This window comes from Sapajus apella, unplaced genomic scaffold (genome assembly GCF_009761245.1).
Source record: "Sapajus apella isolate SASKATOON/1434 unplaced genomic scaffold, GSC_monkey_1.0 scaffold6, whole genome shotgun sequence".
In the NCBI taxonomy this organism is placed as follows: Eukaryota; Metazoa; Chordata; class Mammalia; order Primates; family Cebidae; genus Sapajus; species Sapajus apella.
In genome coordinates, this window is record NW_022436946.1 from 5,687,546 (window position 1) to 5,712,519 (window position 24,974).

At 37.5% G+C, this 24,974-nt stretch overlaps 1 protein-coding gene across 11 annotated transcripts in view; it reads right to left on the reverse strand.

The window, feature by feature from the left end:
- UTRN (utrophin) overlaps positions 1-24,974 on the reverse strand; it is a 536,298-nt gene that overhangs the window by 305,434 nt on the left and 205,890 nt on the right. For 10 of the 11 annotated variants that reach the window (XM_032274352.1, XM_032274350.1, XM_032274353.1 and 7 more), the window contains 7 exons: positions 23,469-23,619; positions 21,875-22,050; positions 16,674-16,809; positions 15,267-15,416; positions 11,862-11,937; positions 5,563-5,777; positions 3,348-3,465 (listed from right to left, as the gene is read on the reverse strand). In XM_032274352.1, coding sequence (XP_032130243.1) covers positions 3,348-3,465; positions 5,563-5,777; positions 11,862-11,937; positions 15,267-15,416; positions 16,674-16,809; positions 21,875-22,050; positions 23,469-23,619 — 1,022 coding nt within the window. The remainder of the gene's footprint in view (positions 1-3,347; positions 3,466-5,562; positions 5,778-11,861; positions 11,938-15,266; positions 15,417-16,673; positions 16,810-21,874; positions 22,051-23,468; positions 23,620-24,974) is intronic. The other variant, XM_032274356.1, reaches the window with a different exon arrangement.

Consider the following 24,974-nt stretch of genomic DNA (forward strand, 5'->3'; position numbering starts at 1 on the left):
TGAAGGTATGCTTTAACAGTGCTTCATGACAGAACTTTAAGACAGAGAGACAGTCACTTGTTACCCTCAAAGGAGGTTTTTCTAAGGCAGTCTTGATTTTAGAAGAAAATGAACTGTGTAAGAATATTTTTTGCATCTATTTTGTTGTAGCAAGAAACCTTTCTAAAAGGAATTTTATATGTCCAGGTTCAAGAGACACACTGAAAGTAAAAGAGAATCAAGTACTATGCACCCAGCAACTCTTCATCATAAAAAATTTCACACTGGCTCTTGTCCTTCCTCTTTGTTTCTTTAGAGTCCTTTCACTCATCATCACCTTCTCTCTCTATTTCTCCTCTTGCTTCCTCTCTTCCCCTTTCTCTATTTTTAACATGGTGTTACGGACACAGAGATCTAGGGAAACTTATTATTATTATTTTTTGAGACAGAGTCTCGCTCCATCGCCCAGGAGTGCAGTGGCACTATCTCAGGTATAAGTGATTCTCCTGCCTCAGCCTCTTGAGTAGCTGGGGCTACATGTGCGTGCCGCCAATACACTGAGCTAATTTTGTATTTTTAGGAGACATGGGGTTTCACCATGTTGGCCAGGCTGGTCTCGAACTCCTGACCTTCTGATCTGCCCACCTCAGCCTCCCAAAGTGCTGGGATTACAGGCATGAGCCATATGCCCAGCTGGAAACTTAAATTTTTTATTAATCACTTCAGAGTCAGTTCATAATCTTGAACTGAAGTACTAATAAATGATAATTCAGCATATCTGCAGGAACCTGCTGATAATAAGTAGGTAGAACATTAAAGCCATACTGCTGGAAGATGTTTTGGATGTCAGACAAACAGAAAGGCTATAGTTAAGTACGAGGCCCATGAAGAACATACCTACAAGATAACATTCCAGCTGAGTTACCATGAAACACTCTGGCAAAGTTCTTGGGATAATATGTGGTTATAGTAAACCATAAAAGCTATCAACTGGCCAGGTACAGTGGCTCACACCTGTAATCCCAGCACTTTGGAAGGCCAAGGTGGGCAGATCACCTGAGGTCAGGAGTTCAAGACCAGCCTGGCAAACATAGTGAAACCCTGTCTGTACTAAAAATACAAAAATTAGCTGGGCGTGGTGGCGGGTGCCTGTAATCCCAGCTACTCCGGAGACTGAGACAGGAAAATCACTTGAATGTGGGAGGCAGAAGTTGCAGAGAGCCAAGATCACGCCACTGCACTCTAGCCTGGGCAACAAGAGCAAATCTCCATCTCAAAAAAAAAAAAACAAAAGCTATCAACTTAAGGTTGTTCAGAAGGCTTTAAATTATACTTACATGTCATTATTCTTTTAAAAATTGCTCAATGAGACGATCTGTTTTATGCTGTCTTAACTGTTTAAATAAATCACTTACATTTTAAACTTAAAGCAAGAGAGGACAAATCTATCATAATATTCTTTTGTCAGATAAAAAGTTACATAAAGTACTTATGACCGATTCTATTACTAATAGAATCCTTTAACAATAAACAAATGAAACCAAAGATATCAAGCGAGAGTAAATATCACAGGTTTATCATAAAAAATAAAGTATCCTATTCATTGTGAGTTAAATCCTAAAAACAGGTTACTATTGGTAGCAGCACACTACCCCTGAGAAAGGTTTTTCATATAATGAGGAGTGATGAAGACTATCAAACCTCTACACGCACAAAAACGTTAACATACAAAGAGAAAACAGAGTGTGTACATTAAATGGGAAAGGAAAGATATTTAGGAGAAGGAAAGTCTTGCAAATCAAAAAACCTTGAAAAAAGTTTTGGACAAAAAGAGAGGTGATGGAAAAAATAAAAATAAACATCAAATAGAAAAAGCAAACTGGAAATGGCTTTGTCAATAGTTTGGACACTAGAGCAGAGGAGCGCCCCTGTGATGTGAGGGGAAACTGACTCACTCCAAAGTTCCGTAACAAACACAATCCATCTATTCATCAAAAGAGAAAGAAAGGAAGGAAAATGGTGTATTTAGTAAAAATTAGCCAACACTGTCAGACATTAAAAGTTCTTTTCTATTGTATGTCCTATAGCAACCTTGTTGCTCCCATGATTATTTTGAAATCAAAACATACTTTTTACAGGGAGAGTAGTTGACTTTCCTCCCTTGAGAAAGATTAGGCTTTATCCTTCCAGTTTCTATTTTGCCACAAGTATTTATCAGGTAGTTAATTTGTATTGGGCACTGTGAAAGGCCCAAGGGCAGAAAGATAGATATGCACAATCTATGGAAGGAAGACAGAATTAAAGTAGTCGTGGGATCTATAATAAAGCTATGGGGGGAAAAGGCCATAGAAGGAACTAAAAAAATAGAAATTAACATTCACCAGGAAATAGAAGAGGAAGGAAAGACGTCACAAAGGGGGTGACATTTTGACTGCTTCGTAGAATTTCACCTGGGAAGAAAAGGCCAAGAGAAAAATAACGCGAATAAAGGTAAGAGGACTAGGAACTGTCAGGACGCTTTAAGGAATACATATAGCACAGAATAATGACAGACCGGGCTGAGGGCTGAACTGAGAGACGGGATAGTGGCAGCAGATTGTGACAATCCCTAGATGCCATTCTTGAGAATTTAGACTTCGTTTGCTATTGGTAGTACGTTCCCATTGAGAAGGGTTCGTAGAAGCTAGATGCTTCTAGCTCAGAAGCAGTTGTTAAATCTGTGTGACATACACAGTGGCAATGTTACTCTTTATTTACACAGAAACGGAGCTATTTTTCTACGTATTTTAGATGCAGAAACGTACACAGTGGGAATGTGTACGTCACACAGATTTAACAGATGTTTCTGAGCTAGAATGCAAACCCCATGCAAGGATCTTTGTTTCCTATTGTTTTGTATGTTTATGTTTTTGTTTTCTCTCATTTTTAACTAAAGCATCCCCAAATTAACGTCAGTCACATAAGTACATAGTAGTTGCTCGATAAATATTTATGGACTGAATTTTGAGGTGAGTTAAAAGACATAGTAAGACCTGATTTTAGAGAACAAAATATAATGAGAGAATGGATTTGCATTCTTGTGAGTTTCTCTCTTTTTTATTCTTCTAAAAAAAGACCTAAGTTAAGAGAAGAAAACCCAATGTGTAAGTAATTACTTAAGAGTTGTGATGTTAAAATTAATGAATTCATAAGGTCATCGTAACAATGTTCACAAAAGATTTATAAAAACAAGGGAAAGCTACGTTTCTGTATAAATAAAGAGAAACTAATATTAAACACTATTACTGGGTGTGCGTGTGTTGAGTGTGTGTGTGTCCGTCCATTTGAAGGGAAAGTGGGTGATGATACATAATTTTTAAAAAACTTACATTTTTCTGTGATTGCTGTTCTCACATCTGAACTGGAAGCTTTATTTTTCAAATTCTGTGCCAATGTAAAAACACAATCGAGCTGAGGATGGCGCTGTTCTAAGTCAGCCTTTGTAATCTGTTAAGTAGAAATGATTATTATGATAAGTTAATAAGCCATATGAGAAGAATACTAAGCAAAACAGATGTGTTGACATCGAAGTTGTTGTTTTCCTCTTCTATGGCATACTGAGGCATCAGCAACGTGGCAGAAAATGAGTACCTGATTTAAAGTTAAAGATTCTGGGTTCAAATCTCAGTTCTTCCATTTAGCATCTGAGTCACGAGGCAAGGGGCTTTACCTCTCTGTGTTTTTGTTTTCACAAAAAATAAATAATACTGCCAGCTCAGTTACATCCAGTCTGAGGACATTAAATAAAGAAAATCCCTTCAAAAGCTAAAACAAATGCCCTGAAAACATTAGCAGTTATTGCTGCCACTGACGCGTGGCATATCTGTTCTGTGTCAGATATGAAACTAATGTCACAGGGTTGGGGGTGACATAGAAAAGTGCTAAGAGGAATAACTATAAATTAAATCCTCTTAGACATGAAAAATTCCTGCTGTAGATGGTTTGTGTCTCTCAGTGCTGATAAATATGGGAGAAATGGTAACAACATCAGGAAAATCATGTGTTTTCAGTACAGAACTAATGACAGTCAGAGACTAGAAAACACAATTTACAAAAAATACAGATAGTGGCAAATGATTCTTTCCCAGTCCTTCCTCTTTACAAATTCACTAATTTTGTAGATTTCAGCTACTCCTCTGGTGTCAAATATTACCACTAAATGGATTGCCCACCACTTTCAATCCTAAGTCCCATGGCACATAGTAATGAATGCTGATCAATTCCTTCTAAATGGCATAAAGACTCCTTACCACAACACGTCTGAAACTAAATCACTGAAACCCTCATTCACACTCCATTTCTTCTATTCCTTATTTCCGCTAATTGCAATAGCATCCTCTTAGTCACTTCAGAAAGGGCTCTTTGCCTTGATTTAAGCATTTCTTGCCTCCAATCCATCCTAGTCTCCTACTAAAGTGGAGCATTGTTATCACGAGTTCCTAGCCACAATTTTTAAAAGAAAAAGAAATGGGAAGAAAGAGGCTTACCAACTGCGTACAGACTAAATATTCAGAGGTTTGCACAGCCTGCAGGCTCCTTCACAAAGGGAACTTTAGCTGCCTTTCCTGCCTTACTTCATGCTGTGAAGTATTTCTTAATTGCACAAATGTTGACCCTAAAGTCCTTCGTGCCTCCTGTACCACATCTTTATTCACTCTGTTCCCTATGCCAGGCATGCCATCGCTTTATCTCAGATGCCAAAACCCACACAGTTTGCTTTCCACCACAGGAGAAGTGATCCCCTTCCTCATCCTGGCTCCCCCAACAGGTGGCTTGTGCCTGTCCTGAGGCTTTCATGAGACTCTGGCCTTGCCACGGTAATTTCTCTACTTACATGCACTCAGCGCCTCTGCCTCAGTTTGGGCTTATTTGTCATGTGGGAATAAAAACCATATCTACCTCACAAGATTATTAAATAACTGAATGAGGTAACGTGTCAAATACTTAGAAAAATGCCCAGTACATTTGACGCGCTTAGTAAAAGCTAGCGATAGCTGTTATTATTATTTTATTGTAGATGCCCAATTTCTATTAGTATATTCTCGTCAGTATCCCTGTGTAACTCACAGTCCAGAACTTAGCACACACTAAATATGGAGAAAGAATTTTACAAATTAATATTAGACGATATAAGTATAATAATAAAACTATAGGAGATACTTCTAAAGTCAGGAATTCATCTCATTATGTAATAGAAGTTGCAAAGGCACTTTAGGAAACTATCCCACATCACATAACAGGCGTGAAATGTTAACACCAGCTTATAATTATACTAATGTGCCTAGCTTTATGGTATCGGTTTTAGATTTTTAAAATGCAGTGGGTCCTTTAGTTCAAGTCAGAAAACCTGATCATATCACTGCAGTATAAATGCCAGAAAAGCTCTAAGCTTTGTAGTTAGCCCTAGATGGCTGTTTGACAAATACAGAATTTCTTAAACCTCATTCTCTCATAGTTTTAGGATAAACAAAAGGGATTCAAACAGATCTGGTTTGTCTCTGGGTTGTGGCATTTCCATGGCAAGCCTTTACACTATTCACCTACTTTCATTCGGGAAACGGTCTTATTGATCTCTTCTACATCCCCGACAGTGACAATGTTGGACTTCAGCATCTGGTCGATTAATACCAGCCAGTCGGCTAGTTCTGTTATAGTTTTATCAAGATCAGCAGGAATTGAAATTTCTGAAGTACGAGGAGACTGAACAGGAGTATCTGATGCAGATGATACTAGCACCACCTTTTGGACACTAGGATGAGCTGAAATAAAAAACGCAGCAAAAGAGAAATCAATCAATAGGATATTTTGATTATGGTGGTGTCATGGTGAAAGATACATATGTAGTTAAATAAAATTTAGTTAAACTAAAAAAAATCTAAGAGGTTATTTTTGCACACTGAAATGGCTATGATATTACCTGTGATATCCATATGTGGTTGGTAGCTATCAAGCCAACAGAACAGTTTCACAACATTCTAGAACGTAATCAACACTGATACTGAGAAAAACTAAAAGTACAAACATGGGAGAATTAGAAGTATTATTTCATTTTGGCAAGATGATTTTAATTATAAAGCTAACTTATTCCTAATTTTTTATTCGTTTTTCATTTAACTTTATAATGTGAGCATATTTTATTCTTAATAAACACATTGTGAATACCTGTGTAATAACCTATCCCTATATCCACTAACTTTCATTTAACCCTTCGATACTTAGATTGCGGCTAAAATTTTATTTTAATTTTAAAAAACTTGCAAGGAATATCTTTTAGAGTAGAGTATTTTGCATATTTATGATCACTATCTTTTTTTTTTTTTTTTTTTTTGAGACAGAGTCTCACTCTGTCACCAGGTGCCAGGCTGGAGTGCAGTGGTGCGATCTCGGCTCACTGCAACCTCTGCCTCCTGGGTTCAAGCAATTCTCCTGCCTCAGCCTCCCGAATAGCTGGGACTACACGTGCACGCCACCACACCCAGCTAATTTTTTGTATTTTTAGTAGAGACGGGGTTTCACCATGTTGGCCAGGATGGTCTCAATTTCTTGACCTTGTGATCCGCCCGCCGCAGCCTCCCAAAGTGCTGGGATTACAGGCTTGAGCCACCGCACCCGGCCTATGATCACTATCTTAGCATAGATTTCCCAAGTAGAATTACTGAGTCAGAAAATACAAAAAAGTATGTATTTAATATTCATTGCCAAACTGATTGGTTTTGATACAAAAGTAGTTGAATTAGTAATTAAAGCCATCTGAAACTTACTTTAGATATGACATATTAGATGAGGCCTAAATAATTTTCTAAAACATATAGCCAATCTGTAAGTTCAGCACAATCCTAATAAAAATCCCTACAGGTTTGAGTGTAACTTAACAAAAATCATTGATTCAAATTTCTGGTTATAAAATTAATGTAGAAAAGGACAAAAAACAGTCAAATTTTTATTTTTGGTAGAGAAATATGCCCTCCCAAATATTACATTATATTATCTAGCAAATAATAATGAACTCAGTATATTATGGACTGAAACATTTAAACGGACCAACGGAAGAGAAGAGTCACAGTGTGTAAGTGGCAGAGAAATCTGACCTTGGCAGAGACTGAATTACAGATCAATGAGGAAGAATTTACTGTTCAATAAAGTGTTGACCCATGACTGCGGCAAAGAAATGATGGGACTGATTTTAACCTCACATGTACCATAGGAAAATTAATTCTTGGTGGATTAAGGACCTAAATATGAAAACCAAAATTGTCAGTTAAAAATATGGAATATTTGTATGACTTCAGAGGACTGAAGTAGCTCTAACAGAAAACACAAAATAAGGAAGCTATTAATAAACCATTAATGGTTAAGAATTCCAAAAGGAGCACGATAAGTCAAGATTTTCAAAGCCTTTGAAACATTAAAGGGGATAGCATTTGCAATCCACATTCCAGACAAAGAACTGATAGCCAAAATACTTTTTCCTGAAACTTAAAAAATCATCTAAAAACAATCTACAAAAGAGGAAATAAGAAAGGCAATAAACATAAAAACGTGAAATAAATGTCTGACCTCCTCAATTACTGGGGTAATACAAATTAAAATGACACACCCAATATCCACAGGACCACCAACAGCAAAGTGACATCTGAGAAGCTCTAGGTTCCTAGAGACCTTTACAAAGGTCGAGATGACTACATTATCATCACCATATTATTTGCCTTTTTAGGCTCATTCTCTCCCAAGTGTACAGGGATTTTTATCTAAGGCTACATAACATGTGATATCACAAAAGATCAAATCCAGATGCAGACATAAGAATACAGGTGTGTTCAAAAAATATATAACGGCAACGTTGTCAAGTTTTTGTTTGTTTTAGAAAACAGAGTTGGTTTTTTGTTTGTTTGGATTTTTTTCTTTGAGACGGGCTCACTCTGTCGCCCAGGCTGGGATACAGAGGCACAAACACAGCTTACTGCAGTCTCAACCTCCTGGGTTCAAGTGACTCTCCCACCCCTGCCTCTTGAGAAGTTGGAACTATAGGACTGCATCACCAAGAATGGCTTTTTTTTTATTTTATTTTTTTAGGTATGGGGACTCCCTATGTTACCCAGGCTGGTCTCAAACTCCCGGGCTCAACTGATCCTCCTGCCTCAGCCTCCCAAACTGCTCGGATTATAGACATGATCTACTGTTCCCAGCAGCTTATGCTAATATGTTACAAAAACATGCTATTTTTGTTAACACATAATGGCCTTATTGTTATTTTTAAACAACTTAATAAATGAATTAATGGAAATGTTTTTCTAGTGAGGTAAATATTGATAGATATCACTCATAAAAACGAAAACTCCTGGAGGGTCCTCAATAATTTTTACAAGTGTAAAGGGGTCCTGAGAACAAAATGTTGAGGTGCTGGTAATGCTGTAGAACAATGAGAACCCATCACACACAGCCAGTGTCAGTGTAAACTGGGCCAAGTAATCTAGACAGCACCCTCGCGGCAGCTAGTGAAATAGAAGGCACCCATATGTATAACCCAGCGATTTCATCACTACACACCCTGCAGAATACCTCACACATCCTTCTGCCCAATCTTCACTTCTTTCATAGTTTAAAAAAAAATCATTGTTTTAATTCATGAAATACCTACTAAGAACCTATTATGTGTAAGGTACTATTCTAGACACTGCAGACATGGGAGTGTGCAAGATAAAGTTCAGGCTGGACTGCAATGGCACGATCTCGGCTCACAGCAACCTCTGCCTCCCGGGTTCATGCAATTCTCCTGACTCAGTCTCCTAGTAGGTGGGATTACAGGCACCCACCACCACGCCTGGCTAATTTTTGTATTTTTAATAGAAACAGTTTCATCATTGCCAGGCTGGCCTTGAACTCCTGACCTCAGGTGATCCACCCGCCTCAGCCTCCCAAAGTGCTGGGATTACAAGCATGAGTCACTGTGCCTGGCCGGAGCTTGCATTCCATAGGGAAAATGGATATATGTTACGAAGTAATATCAATGCAAGAAGACAAAGAGACAGGATGTATCTGAGATATTGTGGGCAAGAAAGGGCTTGCCAAGAAGGGGATATTTGAAAAAACATGCAAATATCCAAGAGAAGAATATTTGGGGAAGACAAGAAGAAAGAACATCAAGCACAAAGACCAGAAATGAATATGTTCTCGGCATGTTTGAAACAGCAAGAAGACCAGTATATTTGAAACAGAAGGAACAAAGGGAAAAGTAGTAGAAATGTGATTAGAGAGATAGGCAGATATGCATGGTGTTCTGGACCAAGGCCAGACTTTGGAACTCATTTATGTGGCTGGAAGTGATTAAAAGATTGTGATCACAGAAGCAACACTATCAAAATTACATTTAGAAAGCATTACTCTATCTGCTATCAGAGGAATAGGTCATGGAGAAACAGTGAGGTGAGAATAGAATCAGGATTATGATTTAGGAGTACATTCCAATAATCTAGATAGAAGGATGAGGGTGTTCAAGACCAGGAAAGTAGGTGGAATGGAACATGGAAACAACACTACTTGCTGATGGATTGAATATTAATTCCAGAGAAGAGCTGAGGTTGACTCCAAGTTTATGGGCCTAAGGAGTGGGTGAATCATCTACAGTTAAAAAAAATTGTGTACAGTTATGGGACTGGTAAGCATACATAGAGGAGAGAATTCAGAGGACTGTAGTATATCCAATATAATGTAATATTATACATCAGTTTAAATATTAACTAGAGCGACATGCATCAAAAGGTATGGTAATAAGGATGATCCAGTATAGTATTAGAGAAAGAGGATACATAAGCAGTCCAGAGAAGATAGGAACCTATGCATAAGTGGAGGAACTGGTCTTAGGAAAAGAGATAACCCTTTCTCTGAACAGGAAAGAAGTATATAGAGTATATGGGTACAGCTGCAGGTAGCTTGATGGATTCTCTAGTGGGAAAACCAAAAAGATTTTGTCTGGGGAATTAAAAATTATTTTCTTTTAAAAATGAGATGAGGTCATTAGTTGAGAGATGAGTGCCAAGCAGTACTCAGAAGAAAGTACTCTCTTAGTGCTGGACTGTCTCTTAGTGCTGAATGCTTATTTGAGATGGCTAGTCATAGCTCCGAAATCAGTACAGTCAGCAAGATGTTGGCAAGGAAGAACCTCAAAAACATTATGCTAAGTGAAAGAAGCATTGTATGATTCCATTTTTATGAAATATCCAGAATAGATAAATCCTTGGAGACAGAATGCAGATTGGTGGTTGCCAGGGGCTGGACGTAGGAGGCAATGGGAAAAAACTGCTTAATGAGTAAGAGGTTTTACTTTGGAGTGATAGAAATATTTTGGAACTCGATAGAAATAGTGGTTGTACAACATTGTGAATGCATTAAATGTCACTAAATTGTTCACTTTAAAATGGTTAATTTTATTTTCTAAATATAATGTTAAAAAGAAGTAACTGAATTAAAATATTGCGTAGGAGGAGAGAGACATACTAAGATTAGCTTCAGGTCTCAGGTCTGTCCCAAGGACGAGTATCTTGTTAAAAATGAGCCATCCACCTAATGGAAGGTATAGTTTTGCTGGTAGCTTTTTACACTTCTAAATATGTATTTAAATTTTCCCTGCTCCTTTATGATAATGAGGTTCTAAAAAGTAAGATAACCCATGACAATTTCATAAAATGCATCAAATCCTTTCCCTATAATTACAGAGTTGAGCATGTATTTGCAAAGCAGTGGTACCCAAATGTCAATTCAAGTGTTCTGCATGTTAATCAAGAAACCTGAACAGGCCCCAGGATTTTTTTGGTGCAAAATTCCAGAAATACAAGTAATAAAGAGCACAAACTTGGTCCTCAATAAGCTTGCAATCTCAAAAAAATCTAAGAAAAAAAAATCTTGTCTCTCATCACTTTCTCCAAAACTTGAGGGGAAGGAGGAGGAGAAGGCAAAGAAAAAGAAGAGGAAGAAGAGAAATAAAAGGGCTCCTCCACCGCCCCCAAAATAAAAGAAGTGGAAGAGGCAGAGGTGGAGGAGGAGGGGAAGAGGTAGAAAGTGGAAGGTGGACATGGAAGTCAAGGAGGAGGAGGGGGAGGAGGGAGAAGAAAAAAACAGGGAGGAGCAATAAAAAGAATCAGCAGAAGCAGCTGGCAGGGAGTGAGTGGACAGTTAGAGTTAGTCACATTTGGGGTTTTGCAGGTGACTCAACAGAAGAAGAGCAGGACATGATGGTTCAGAAAACCTGCAAGGCAGTGGGGACAGTGGCCATGGGGCAGTAGTCTGTGATCTAATCTGGATAAAGAGAGAAGGAAATACATGGTGAGAAAACATTCTTCTTTCTCCACATCCAAGTGAGCAGGATTTGTCTCCTAGGATGGAGAATGCTTTTAAATCCCCATCTCCCACCTGGTTCCAAGGACATCTAAGCCTTTTGCTCTCAGTTACAATCAGGGTCTAAATTACATATGCTAATCCAGCTCATGTCAACACAGGCAGTTATAGCTGATTTCCTGAAAAGCTGCATGGACCCAGAAAACTAGTCCCCAGTTTCTGCACCTAGCCTCTCATCTTCCCTTCAGCAGGACCTGTGGATGCCCAGGCGCCAGTGGAGTCCAGAAAAGGCCAGCCTTATCTACCGTGGGAACAAATGCCTTGCCCACACTGGGCAGGCAAATACGTCTTGGGTTTAAAGAAGATGCTCTTTTCAAATAATTGAAAGTAGATTAAATAAAGAAAATGGCACAATGTTTCTAAATAAGTCTAATTCATAGATGATGCTCACATCACAAAATTTTACTTTACTGATTGTTTAAAAACTTTGTTAAAGACAAACTGTATCTTACCAGCAATTCTTGTCTGTGAAACAGAACTGGGCTCCTGGATGTGTTCCTTCAGAGTGGTAGGCACTTCTCTGCAAATCTACCGCATCAAGACAAACAGAAAGAGAAGAATACTATATAAATAAAGATGACTACAGTTCAAAACAGGAGGCGTTATTCTGAATGGCAGCTCTGCCACTTCTCTTCCCCTAGCCACCTAAACTTCTGCCTCCACCTTCACTTTCCACTGCAATCTTGTTTAAGCCCCTAACTCCACTGACATTGCCATCAAGAACACCAATCAGTCCTTAGCTGTCCTGACCCCTGTGTACCAGTTAATGTTGTTCACTCTCCCTCCCTTGAAGTCTGTTACTACCCTGCAATTCTGGCTTTCCTCCTGCCTCTCTGACTGGCTCCTCTGAGTTTCCTTCACCAGCTCTTTTTTCCGCTGTCCATCAATAAAATACCAGTATCTACAGGGTAGATGTGTTGGTCGTCTTACCCTTCTTTAGCTCCCTCCCTGAGTCCTGCTTTGCAATGGTTTCAGGAATCAAATGGAGTTTTGAGGGGCTAAAGACTCCCCAAAACATATCTTCAGTCCAGCCCTCTCTGGGAACTAGATATTTAGACAAGCCCAAATCTAAACTCCTTAACCCTGTCTTCCCTGACACCCATTTCATAAACTCTTTTAAAGATTCTAACTAATCTTTCTAGATCAATTCTTAGGATCACTCCATCCATCTCTGTAGAAAGGCTATAGCAGTATTTCAAAAATATAACTTTCCTCTGCTTAAAATCCAACAATAGCTTCTCACTACCTTCAAAGTGGTAGATTGCTTGCAAAATGAAGCTCAAATTCCTTGTGATGCACAGTGAGTCCTCCAGGATCTCATCCTTGAGAACACCTCTCGGCCTTACATTCTATATTGGGCTACTTCCTGGACCTATATACACTGTGCTCACTCTCTGTCTCTTCTACACACTTTCATTTACCACTTCTCTCTACACTGCCCTTTCCCTCATTCTTCACCTAACTAATACTTATTCATCCTTCACAAATTAACTGAGATGTGATCGTCTCAACAAAACCTTCCACAGTTATCCCTCAAAGCCAGGCAGGGGTTCCACATTTATGTGCCCACGACTAACTGGATGTTATAACTGCATGTCCACTGGACCCATCCATGATAAGCTCTTTGAGTTAGAAGAAGTGCCACACTTTTTAGTGCATTCCTATCTCTTAAAATGATACCTGGCAGAAGGTGAGAATCCAATCAAAACCTATTAAATGAATGAATGGATGGACGAATGGATGAAATACCACGTTAGAGTTTCCTAAAGGATTGTTGAGATTTTCTACACAATGAGAGTTTGTCTTAGACATTCATAACTCACCAAAGTGAATTATATTAAAATCTACATGAAATCCTGCAATAACAGAAGCTTTAGCTTTGTCTGATGTAGTGCACCCAAATTAACCACTGTGCCCTTTTCTGCAGAATTCCCGCTGATACACTTTGTGTTAAATAAATATGTGTGCTCTGACTGAATATGGACATTTCTGGCAAGTGACACAGGGGCTAATATGTCTGTAAAGGAGTGTAGGGGAGACGGACCAGCAGACATTGTAGGACAGATCATAGGATGCCAGGCCATGAGAAGCCTTTTAAGCCCTAAAATCATTTTGGCTTTGACCCTGAGCAAGATAGAAAGCCATTGGTAGACTTTGCTCAGAGAAGTCACTGGATCTGAATTATGTTGTAACCAACCATATTGGCTGCTTTGTCTAGAACAGAATAACAAAGGGCAAAGGAAGTAGCAGGGGAGACCAGTGGGGCAGCCTTTGTCGTCAACAAGACAAGAGATGATAGCAGGCTTGAAGCAAGTTAGGGGCAACGGGGGTCGTGAGAAGCAGTCAAATGTATGATATTTTTTGACCCAATAAGAGTTGAAAGAATTGCAGAGAAAATATCTATGTACCATCTCACATCGACAACAGTCATACTTTTGCTACATCTGCCTTATCATATGTAGCCATCTGGCTATCCAATAAACCATCCATCCAGTAGATACGTATTTTGAAGGAAAATACAATAATGGTGACTGAGGTATAGTTTTGGTTTGGGGGTTTTGTTTGTTTCTTTTTGTGACAGAATTCATATACCACAGGATTAACTCCAATGTTTCTGATATAAGTAATAATAAGGATGAAACTTCCATTGACTAAGGTGGGAGATGTATATTAAGGCACAGAGGAGAGAGGGATATCAAGAGATTGACTGTGTATGTTAGTTCGAGGTGCCTATTAGACATCTAAGGAGAGCTGCTGAGCAAGTAGTTGCATATACAAGTCTAGGGTATGGAGAAACGTCCAGACCGGAGATACACACGTGTGAATCACTGTGACGCAACAGGCAGTGATTCCCACTCAGAAAGGCCAGATCAATAAAGCACCTGCATCATCAGCTAGAGGAAAATGGCTACCATTTAAAGAGGATGAGAGAGAAAATGACTGATACGGAGCCCCTCCAAACCAAGGGCAGAGACATATCCACTCAATGTCCTACACAGACCTCATATTCTGATATGGTATGTACCAGGTCAAACAAAAAGACGACTTTATCTACTTTTATCTGTTTCAATGGCAAAAAAAAGTAATGGTATGAGGAAAAGATAGCTTAGTTTTATTTGTAGTCACATGCCGTTACATTTTACTGGAACCTAGTAAATATATACTAATGAACAAAATCCTTGAAAATAAACACACGTGTGAAAAGTCATCTGCAAAATCAGCATGATATTGTTTTTTCTTTTTTTTTTTTTTTTTTGAGACGGAATCTCCCTGTCTCACCTAGGCTAGAGTGCAGTAGCATGATTACAGCTCAGTGCAACCTTCACCTCCCAGGTTTAGGCAATTCTCGTGTCTCAGCCTCCCAAGTAGCTGCGATTACAGGGCTGTGCCACCACGCCTGGCAAATTTTTGTATTTTTAGTAGAGATGGTATTTCACTGTGTTGACCAGGCTAGTCCCAAATTCCTGGACACATGTGATTCCCCCATCTCAGCCTCCCAAAGTGCTGGGATTCCAGGTGTGATCCAATGCACCCAGCTCAGCATGCTATTTTAAGGTCTTCATTTTCAGAACACAATCACTGGAATTTTATTACCTAATTCCAACATATATTCACTATCTAATGTAGTACATAATGTATAAATCCCCTAAGCCAAAGTGTTTCATATAAAATAAAAAGTATTCTTCCAGAATATATGCCTGTGTCTTTGACAGATAAAAAGTATAAACATTAGTAAGCATTAGTAAAATTCACCCACATTCGGATATTCTTGAAAGTAAAAGCAGTTAGATGATGCCACATCTCTGACACCAAAATCAATCAATATGAGAAACGTGTGATAGTAACTTTATACACACCTTATTCCATGTCATATTTACAGTCCTTAAGCTTTCTGAAATTTTATCTCTTTCAGGTAAACTCAGACTTTTATCTGAAAGCATCTCTAATTCAGTTCTATTAAGCCATTTGAGTTTTTCAGCTTGCACTTCCATTTCTTGAGTTAAGTCCTGAAGAAGTTAAAAGACAGGTGTGGTTAGAAGGCAGTCAGATAAGGGAAAGTTCAAGAACTGTATTAGAAAGCTTTTTGGCAAGTATTACTATAAATGTAGATTTCTAATTTCTTAAGTGAAAAATAAACTTGTAAGAAGCTTAAGACCATCCTAACAAATTATAACTAACAGGAGAATGAGCACCTATCTGCTGTGTGCATTTCTGCACTCCTGTGCACAAACTCACTCTCTGGTACTCACTGCCTCTTAACCGGGTCATATATTACTTTTACATCATTAATTTAACATTCTGTTCTTTCCTCCTTGCTACTCCATCCTGATATACTGTCCCACCACTTGTAACTCCCCCCAAATTGTTTACAAAAGAGACATTCCCAAAAAAAGCTATTGAAATTTTTAGATAAAACAGAAATAAGCTTGTTGGATACTGTCACATTTTAAAAAGCAAACTTAATAAATGTTTCACAAAATATTTTTCATCATTATTCAATGTTTCTTTCCCAAAATGCTTCAATCACACTCCTTTATAAACAAAATCTGATTGAATTAGTAAGTAACCTTTCACACTTTTCTGCTTGTACATGAATACACACTCACAATTTCTTTTTTTAAATAAAAATGTGAGCACATTACGCTGATTGTTCTGCAACAAGTATTTTAATTGTTAACACAAAAAATAAATATGAATACAAAATTTATGGGTATTTGGATATATTTATACATCAACATATATGTATAAATGTTTATAGATTAATATACAACTATGAACAATACTTGTTAGTTGCAAACCAACAAAGAAAATCCAATTAATACAAGCATGACACTAGCCTTTTGCAAGCTGCATTTTGTTACTCACCAAGTCACTCAGATAATTACTGATTATTATCTAGAAAGTTGCAAAACTCAACTTTCTAGAAATAATCAGTAATTGTCTTCCAAATCTAAAAGCAAAAAACTGTGTTTCATAGCCTTATTATATTTTTAATAAGGTCAGTTTACAATATCCTAAAAACCTTTGGTCTAACACTGAAACCAAAATAGTTTGTTCTTTTTACATCAGTGAAGTTTAACCTCTGCAAGACCAAAATTATAACTGTGCTTTAAAAAATAAAAGATATTCCTCTTTCAAGTTCACCACATTTACCAAAATGTACAAAGTTTCTTTTTCCTTTTCTTCTTCAGACATGCAGTATGTTATTCTGAAGTATAATGTTCAGGCACCAAAAGGCATATAGACAGAAATAAACAACTTACTCTTAATTCTTGCAGGATTTCCCCCAACTCCGTGGTCGATCTCTTTTTCACAGCATGCTCAGCCTTCGTTAACCAACAGATAAGCTCATCCAGCTGATGTCTGTACTCCATCACCTGCTTACTTTCTCCTTTTAGCCTAAAAGAATATATTATTTTAAAATATTGAGAAAAATATCCAATAAAGCACAACCTTATATAGCTGATTTGGATATCCTGACTAAATATTTCTCAAAATAATTTCTATTAATTATTTTAATATGTATTTTTAAGTGACTCAATAGCAATGTATATATTCTACAATACTAAAGATTGCTTAATAATAGACTAAGAAGTTTTTTTCCTTGATTGAATTTAAAACCATTGAAACTAAATAATGTTATCTTCCCTCATCATAAAAAATTGTGTAGAAATTGAATACAAAAGACTTTTTCAAAGTTAGATATCACTCTGCAACATAATGAAAAATTTTTAAAACATGAAAAATGTCCTTATCTAAAATAAAAGGAAAGAAGCAAAATTCTCTTTGAGTGTTCCACGAATATTGAAAGGAATTATTATATGACATGTTATCACATTAGGTGGCAACAATTACTCTACTTTATTCATAGGACAGAAAGAATAAGAACAAAGCACGGCACCAAGAATGGGAGAATCTTACAAGTATTAGGGAAGACAAGAAACATGTGAATTTGGCTAGCTCATTAAAATAACGATTATATTTGAGCACCAGGAGCTCACCAACTGAGCTACGCGGCCGCCCGACAAAATAACGATTATATTTGAATATAGCACCAAGTTACAAAAAGATGTAGAAAACAACAAGGCAGAAGTTTTAAATGATGCAAGGAAAACAGTCAAATGAATATAAAAAAGGAACTGCCTCAATTAGATCTTTATAGTGTTGTAAGAATAACATTTACAAGAATATAAACCATCTGTCAGAAGATAGGAATATGATTAGAACTCATGTGACAAATAAGAGTATGTATTTTTTTAATGATTTGAAAGCTATTAAAAGCTTGGTGGTATCTTTATGTTTATAGCTGCTATAATTAACTGCTGGTTTAAAAACTGAATACAATTTTTAAATGAATTATATTGCACCATCACTAATAAGAATTTACGTTTTTATGGCTATGAGTTTTCATTTCTAATCACAAAAGGTCTAACACGATGGTGCAATATATGTAATAAAATATTAAATAATATTTATATATTTAATAAACAGTCAACAATTGAAGGACAGTATAACAACAAAATCATAATTTTTAAATATCCATCAAGGAAGAATCTCCTTTAAGATTAAAAACAGGCTGGGCACAGTGGCTCGCGTCTGTAATCCCAGCACTTTGGAAGGCCAAAGTGAGTGGATCATGAAGTCAGGAGTTCGAGACCAGCCTGGCCAATATGGTAAAACTCCATCTCTACCAAAAATACAAAAATTAGCTGAGCATGGTGTTGTGTGCCTGTAGTCCCAGTTACTCGAGAGGCTGAGGCAGAAGAATTGCTTGAACCTGGGAGGCGGACAGTGAGCCGAGTTTGCGCCACTGTACTCCAGCCTGGGCAATGGAGTGAAACTCCATTTGAAAAAAAAAAAAAAAGATTAAAAATAAATAAATACAGCAATAGCACTAATTACTAAGACTAAAGCAAGTAATCCATCCTCCATACTGAAAAGTATTTAACTCAAATACCAACTTTAGAAACACCCAAAATACTATTATAGGCCTTTTGTTTCCAAAAAAAAGTTGAAATTTTATGATCATGACTAATTTAGTACTTTTAAAATAGAACTATGAAGGAAACTAGCATTATCAAGCCATTTCAATAAGACATATTTGAGTCACCTAGTATTTTCATCTGCAAATTAGCTAAATATAACCTACATTTTAAATGTTATCCCTAAGAGGAAAAGCTACTTATACATTCATGTTCAAATCGAAGATAACAATTGCTCATTAAGGAATAATACCACTGGGCATGGTGGCTCATGGCTGTAATCCCAGCACTTTGGAAGACTGAGGCAGGAGGACCACTTGAGCCCAGGAGTTCGAGACGAGACTGGACAACATGGTGAGACCCCATTTTTACAAACAATTTAAAAATCAGCTGGGTGTGGTAGCACACACTCGCAGCCCCAACTACTCAGGAGGCCAAGTTGAGAGGATCACTTGAGCCCAGAAGCTCAAGGATGCAGTGAGCTATGATTGCACCACCACCCTCCAGCCTGGGCATCAGAGCAAGACCCTGTCTCCAAAAACAGGAAGAAATAACTCCGTAAGTTGCTGAACTATGCAAATGCTTAACTACAGGCACTCAATACAAAAGCAAATTGAACTCTGTGATAATTCTCAAAGACTTTGATAATAATATACATACAATCTATCCAAGATAGTCCCAATTTAATATAGATTACAAACCTAAAGTGAAGTTTAGCATTAATTTACAAAAACATTGTTTTAGTCAAAATATAAGCTGTTGGGGAGGAGATTCACTATTCTTTTCATCTAAAAAATGAGTAAAATATGTATTAGCTTCACCTTGTTAGTTTTAGCAGCTGTAATTACCACATTCCACAGAGATCTATTTGACAATCTTTAGAAGAATTACTGCATTTATTGTTAAAATCTCCCAGCAGGTACATGTTTTTCCTTAAAAAGGTCTAGGAGAGGAAGGGCACAGTGGCTCATGCCTCTAATCCCAGAACACTGGGAGGGCAAGGCCAGCAGATCAACTTGAGGCCAGGAGTTCTAGACCAGCCTGGCCAACATGGTGAAACACCATCTCTACTAAAAATACAAAAATTAGACAGGCATGGTGGCAGGCACCTGTCATCCCAGCTACTAGGAGGCTGAGGCATGAGAATTGCTTGAGTCCGGGAGGCAGAGGTTGCAGTGAGCCAGTGAGCCAAGATCACTCCACTACACTCCAGCCTGGCCGATGGAGTGACTGTCTCAAAAAACCAATAAAGGTCTAGGAGATAAATCATTTCAAGCTAGGACCCTCCATGCAAACTAAATAGCATGACATATAAAATCTTATGGGACCTCAGTTTCCAATCCTCCCTCTGGTCATTGAACCCTCCTCTCCTTTCAGTCCTTTGCAGATCTCTCACAAGACAATGCCATTCATGCCTCCCACCTCTGCTGGGTTTTTTTTCCCGTCCCCTCCCCTCCCCTCCTCTCCCTGGTTTTTTCCTTCCCTCCCCTCCCCTTCCCTCCCCTCTCCTGCCCTTCTTTTCCTTTCTTTTTTTGAGACAGAGTCTCACACTGCTGCCCAAGCTAGAGTGCAGTGGCACTATCTTGGCTCACTGCTACCTCTGCCTCCCAGGTTCAAGTGATTTTCCTACCTCAGACTCCCAAGTAGCTGAGATTACAGGTGCCCGCCACCACACCCAGCTAATTTTTTCTATTTTTAGTAGAGATGGTGGTTTCACCGTATTGGCCAGGCTGATCTCAAACTCCTGACCTTGGGATTTACGTGCCTCAGCCTAGCAAAGTGCTGGGATTACAGGCATAAGCCACCACACCCAGACTGGGACTGCTGTTATACTTCTGCCTAGAAGGGCCTCCCTAGAAGAAATTTATAGAAAATTCCCATAAATGCTTTAAAACTCTGCTTCAGCATCCCTCCTCTGTGATACTTAAGTTCCACAGCCCATCACATCTGCCTCTCCGACACTGTATCTTCTTAATGATATTTTCTTTAATCATTTTCTTCTTCTTCTTAGTCTTTGAGTTCCTTAATCATACTTGTATCTTCAGTGCTAAACACAGAGCTCAATAAATATCGATGAGGTCATTAATCAATCACTGGCAAAATTCAGCAATAATATGCTTAGAGAATAAGTTCTAAGCTAACTTGCTGTCATAAGAAATGGATACTTTAAGTGTTTACTATGAATAATCAAGGCATGTACATTTCACAAACACTACTACATTTAATCCTCATAACAATCCTCTGTGGTAATATCATAGTTCTCATTACCAGAGGAAGACACTTTGGCCAGAGAGTTCTGTGGTCTTTCCAAGTTTGTGTAGCACAATATTTGAGAGAATAAAATAGCATGGTTACTTACTTTCTATGAGATCTTGGACAAGTTATTTAACCTCACCTCTCTCAGCCTGTTTCCAAAGCTGTACAAAACCTAACAGTCCCCTAGAGGGGAACTGTGAGGTCTAAACGAGGCAATGTGTGCGAAGTGCCATACACCCTCTCTGTCACGTGGTAATCTCTCAACCACACCATACAAATTATTATTTGTCTCTTACCAAAACACACAAAATAATAGATTTGTTAAATAAAAAGCAACTGTAGGTCACATCATACTTGAATATTTTAGGTTTCATAATAATACTGGGCCTGATAAAGTATAAGATTGGCCTTTCACAAAATGATACCTTGTTATTAAAATAATACTTCATCAACAATGTTAAAATTAACAGAAAAAAAAATCTTGGACTTTTTAACCACAAACTACCAATAAGAAACAAACAAACAAAAAAGATCATTAATGATGGAATATATGAAGCAAAGCAGAAATGTAGAAAGTAGAAATAATTCATTGACTGTCTCAGAAAATAAAGTCAAATAATTTTAAATATGGAAAGTATGTATAGTGTTGAGCGTTATATTCATTGATAATCAAACGTATTTGCAACCAGAAGACACCCAAATAAAATCTGAGGCCTTGTAACATAATCTGACATAAAAATTAATAATACTATATTATATGTATTATGTTACATAGACAAAAAAACTTTATTATTTGCAAAGCACAGAATAGAACACATCTGACACTAAAACAACTTGCTGAGAGAGATTACTAATGTAGGCTCAGTCAGGAAATAAGCAAGGGGAAGGTCTGACCTTGAACCCAGACCTTCAAACCTGAAACCTGGTGTCAGCTCTTTCAACTACTTTAAATTCCTACCATAATCACTATATCATAATAAGCAGTAGTAAATAAAAGGAATAAAGGTGTTTGTTTTTTACACATGTAATATTTGAGCAGAAAAGTGAGACTTTACGGACAGCCTAAAAATACAGGGAAGGGGGAGCAGGGGCAGCAGAGGTCTTAAATGTCAGTAAAATTCCTATTATAATGTTAAACAATAAAATAACTCATTGGATTGCATCTTAAAAGATTCTACCCAAAATATGTTCACTCCTGTGCCTGCAAACAATCATAGCCAAATCACCTTGGCTGCCTATCCTTCACTTCTGCAACAATTGCATCCCAGCGTTGGTTTAAACCTGCCAGTTTGTCTTTCAAGAAGCTTCCATCTGCCTGGGAGAGTTTCTGCACAATCCCATCCCCAGTTCGGTTTAGTGCTGCAAAACTGGGCTGGTGGCTGCTGATACCCTCCTCAAGTTCCTGTAACAGACCACAACTCAAGATTAATTTCACTAATAATCAAAGGATTCTGATGCAATGAATCCACCCAGGTATCGTGGTATCAATTTAAGTGTTAAAGAAACAAGTTTCGGGAAAAATATTTTATATTTAAAAAGGCGTTTTTAAACTATTTAATTCCATTTCAATAAACATGCTAAATGAAATTTATTTTGAAATCTAACCCACTGTCATGAATGGCATCAGGCAAAACACAAGGAAACAGGACAGCCTAATAACATAAAACAAGTAACGGCTGTTTACAGTAAAGTATAAGCATCAATCATGTTTGATGAAAATGAGTTGCTCATCTTCTTTAAAATAAGTGCTTGAAGGCATTGCTTTTAAAAAATAATATACCCCAATACTTCCTTATACCCTTGTGTCCTACCATATAAAAGTAAACCTAAATGTGCATTTTGCCAAGACACTGCTTCACTGGTTGATATGGTTTGGCTGTGTCCCCACACAAATGTCATCTTGAATTGTAGCTCCCATAATACCCATGTGCCATGGGAGGGACCCAGTAGGAGGTAACTGAATCATCAGGGGGTGGTTACTCTCATGCTGTTCTAGTGATAGTGAGTACTCATGAGATCTGATGGTTTTATAGGGAACTTTTCCCCCACTTTGCTCAGCACTTCTCTCTCCTGCCGCCATATGAAGAAGGATGTGTTGGTTTCCCCTTCTACCATGACTGTAAATTTCCTGAGGCCTCCCAGCCATGCCGAACTGTGCGTCAATTAAATGTCTTTCCTTTATACATTACCCACTCTTGGGTATGTCTTTATTAGAAGCATGAGAACAGACTAATACATTGGTCTCCAAATGTTTAAGTAACAGATTCAATAAATATTTTCAAGTCAAATTTAAACACTTATCTGTAACTCCAAAAATTTTAAAAAATGCATTAACAAATTTATAAGAAAAATAAATGAATTCTCTTTAACTTGTCATGTTCTTCTAAATAAAACACATTTTAAAAATTTAATAAAAGAGAAAATATTTTTATCAATGGTAGAACTGAAATTGTTGTGTGCTGTCTACCATTATTTTTAAAGACCTATTGTTAACAGCAGAACTAACTTTGTGTTATATTTTCCCAAGGCTGAATTAGACTTACATGAGCAGCTGCCCTGCTGTCATTCCAGAATAATTTACTTTTATGATAACTATCAATGATATAAAAAAAATGAGATGCCTCAGTGTTTAAGTACAAAAAACAGAGGTAAGGCATGCATATATTTTTTTGTTCTTGGTATAATCTTAGGCATAAAATTTTACACATTTTATTCTAAATATAAAATTGTTTAAATAAAATTGTTTTCCATATTAGCCACTAAGGAGTATTTTTACACTAACCATATGTGCAACACACTCCTCTTACAGAAAGAACTCACCTGCTGATGCACCCTGGCTTTCTCTAAGTCCAGGCTGCCATCCGGAGCACAGGTATCAACCAGTAACTCTTCAGTCTCTGTTATCCACTGTGTGAGGTCATTAAGGTCACAATGGAACTGTCTCCATTCTTCCATAGCCCTATCAAAATATCTAGAGGACAATGAACAAAATAAAATAGGTTTCTAAACTTTTCAGGACTGCCTAGGAGCAATTATTCTAAAAAAGAAAATCCAATCTCATTTAAACAGAAAGATCTCAAACAACTGAATTCACAACTTAATGTTCCACAAAACCAATTTTTGTAGTGGGATACATGTAATAAGTCCTCTTAGAGATACAGGCATCATACCAAGGGTAAAGCAATGTGCTCACACCACCAGCTACCAAATCATCTCTCTCATACATACACACACGCACACTCATGTACACACACGCACACTCATGTACACACACATATGTACACACTCATGCACACACTGGAGCAGCTTTTTAATTAAAAAGATGTAGCCTTCTCTGGCTTGAAACATCAGAATCGATTAGCTGTAGGCATGTTAACCCTTCCAACTTTATACATTTAACATTTAAATACTGTGAAATATAAAATATGATCCATTATTTTCTTGGGGAAAATATATGTTGTTTTACTGCCAGAACACTTAGTTCCTGGCAAGAATAAAGCACAAAAGGCCAAAACACTTCAAACTGCCCATATACTCCTTTATCTATATGTTATATACTGAATTTTGTCCAATCAAAATTCTTCCATTGAAGCCCTAACCCTGCAATGTGACTGTACTTAGAGACAGAGCTTTTCAGGAGGCAAATGAGGTTAAATGAGCCCATAAGTGTGGGGCTTTAGTCTGAAAGGACCGGCGTCCTTATGATAAGAGGAAGAGTCACCACGGAGCTCTCTCATGTGAGGATACAGCAGGAAGGTGGCCATCTGCAGACCAATAAGAGAGTCCTCACTGGACACCAACTCTACTGGCACCTTAATCTTGAACTTCCAGCCTCCAGAACTGTGGGAAAGTCAATGTCTGTGGTTTAGGCTATGCAGTCTATGTTATCTTATTATGGTTGCCTGAGCAGATTAATGTACTTTGGGCAATGACTAGTCCTGACTGTCCCATTTACCTAAAGACAGCAAAGTATGAAACTGCACGCAGAGCCCAAGTTACGCAATAAGACAGAGGGCTATTGAGATTTATGTTTAAACCAAACTCTTAAAGATGGCCAAGTAAAATCCAGTGTTTGTCATATTCGGAATATATGAAATAGGTATAAAAAGGAAAAGCTTTATTCGACTAGGATCCTAAATAATTTTTTCTCCTATCTTTTTGTTTAGAGTAATGGAGTTGAAAGAGTTTTAGAAGTAATCTCTGAGATCTTAGTAACATTAATAAAATTTATATTTTATGTAAAAAATATATTATTTAAAAAATAAAATGATTCCTAATATTAATAACCCCTAAATAATATGTATATTGTCTTTTTCCATAAAAATT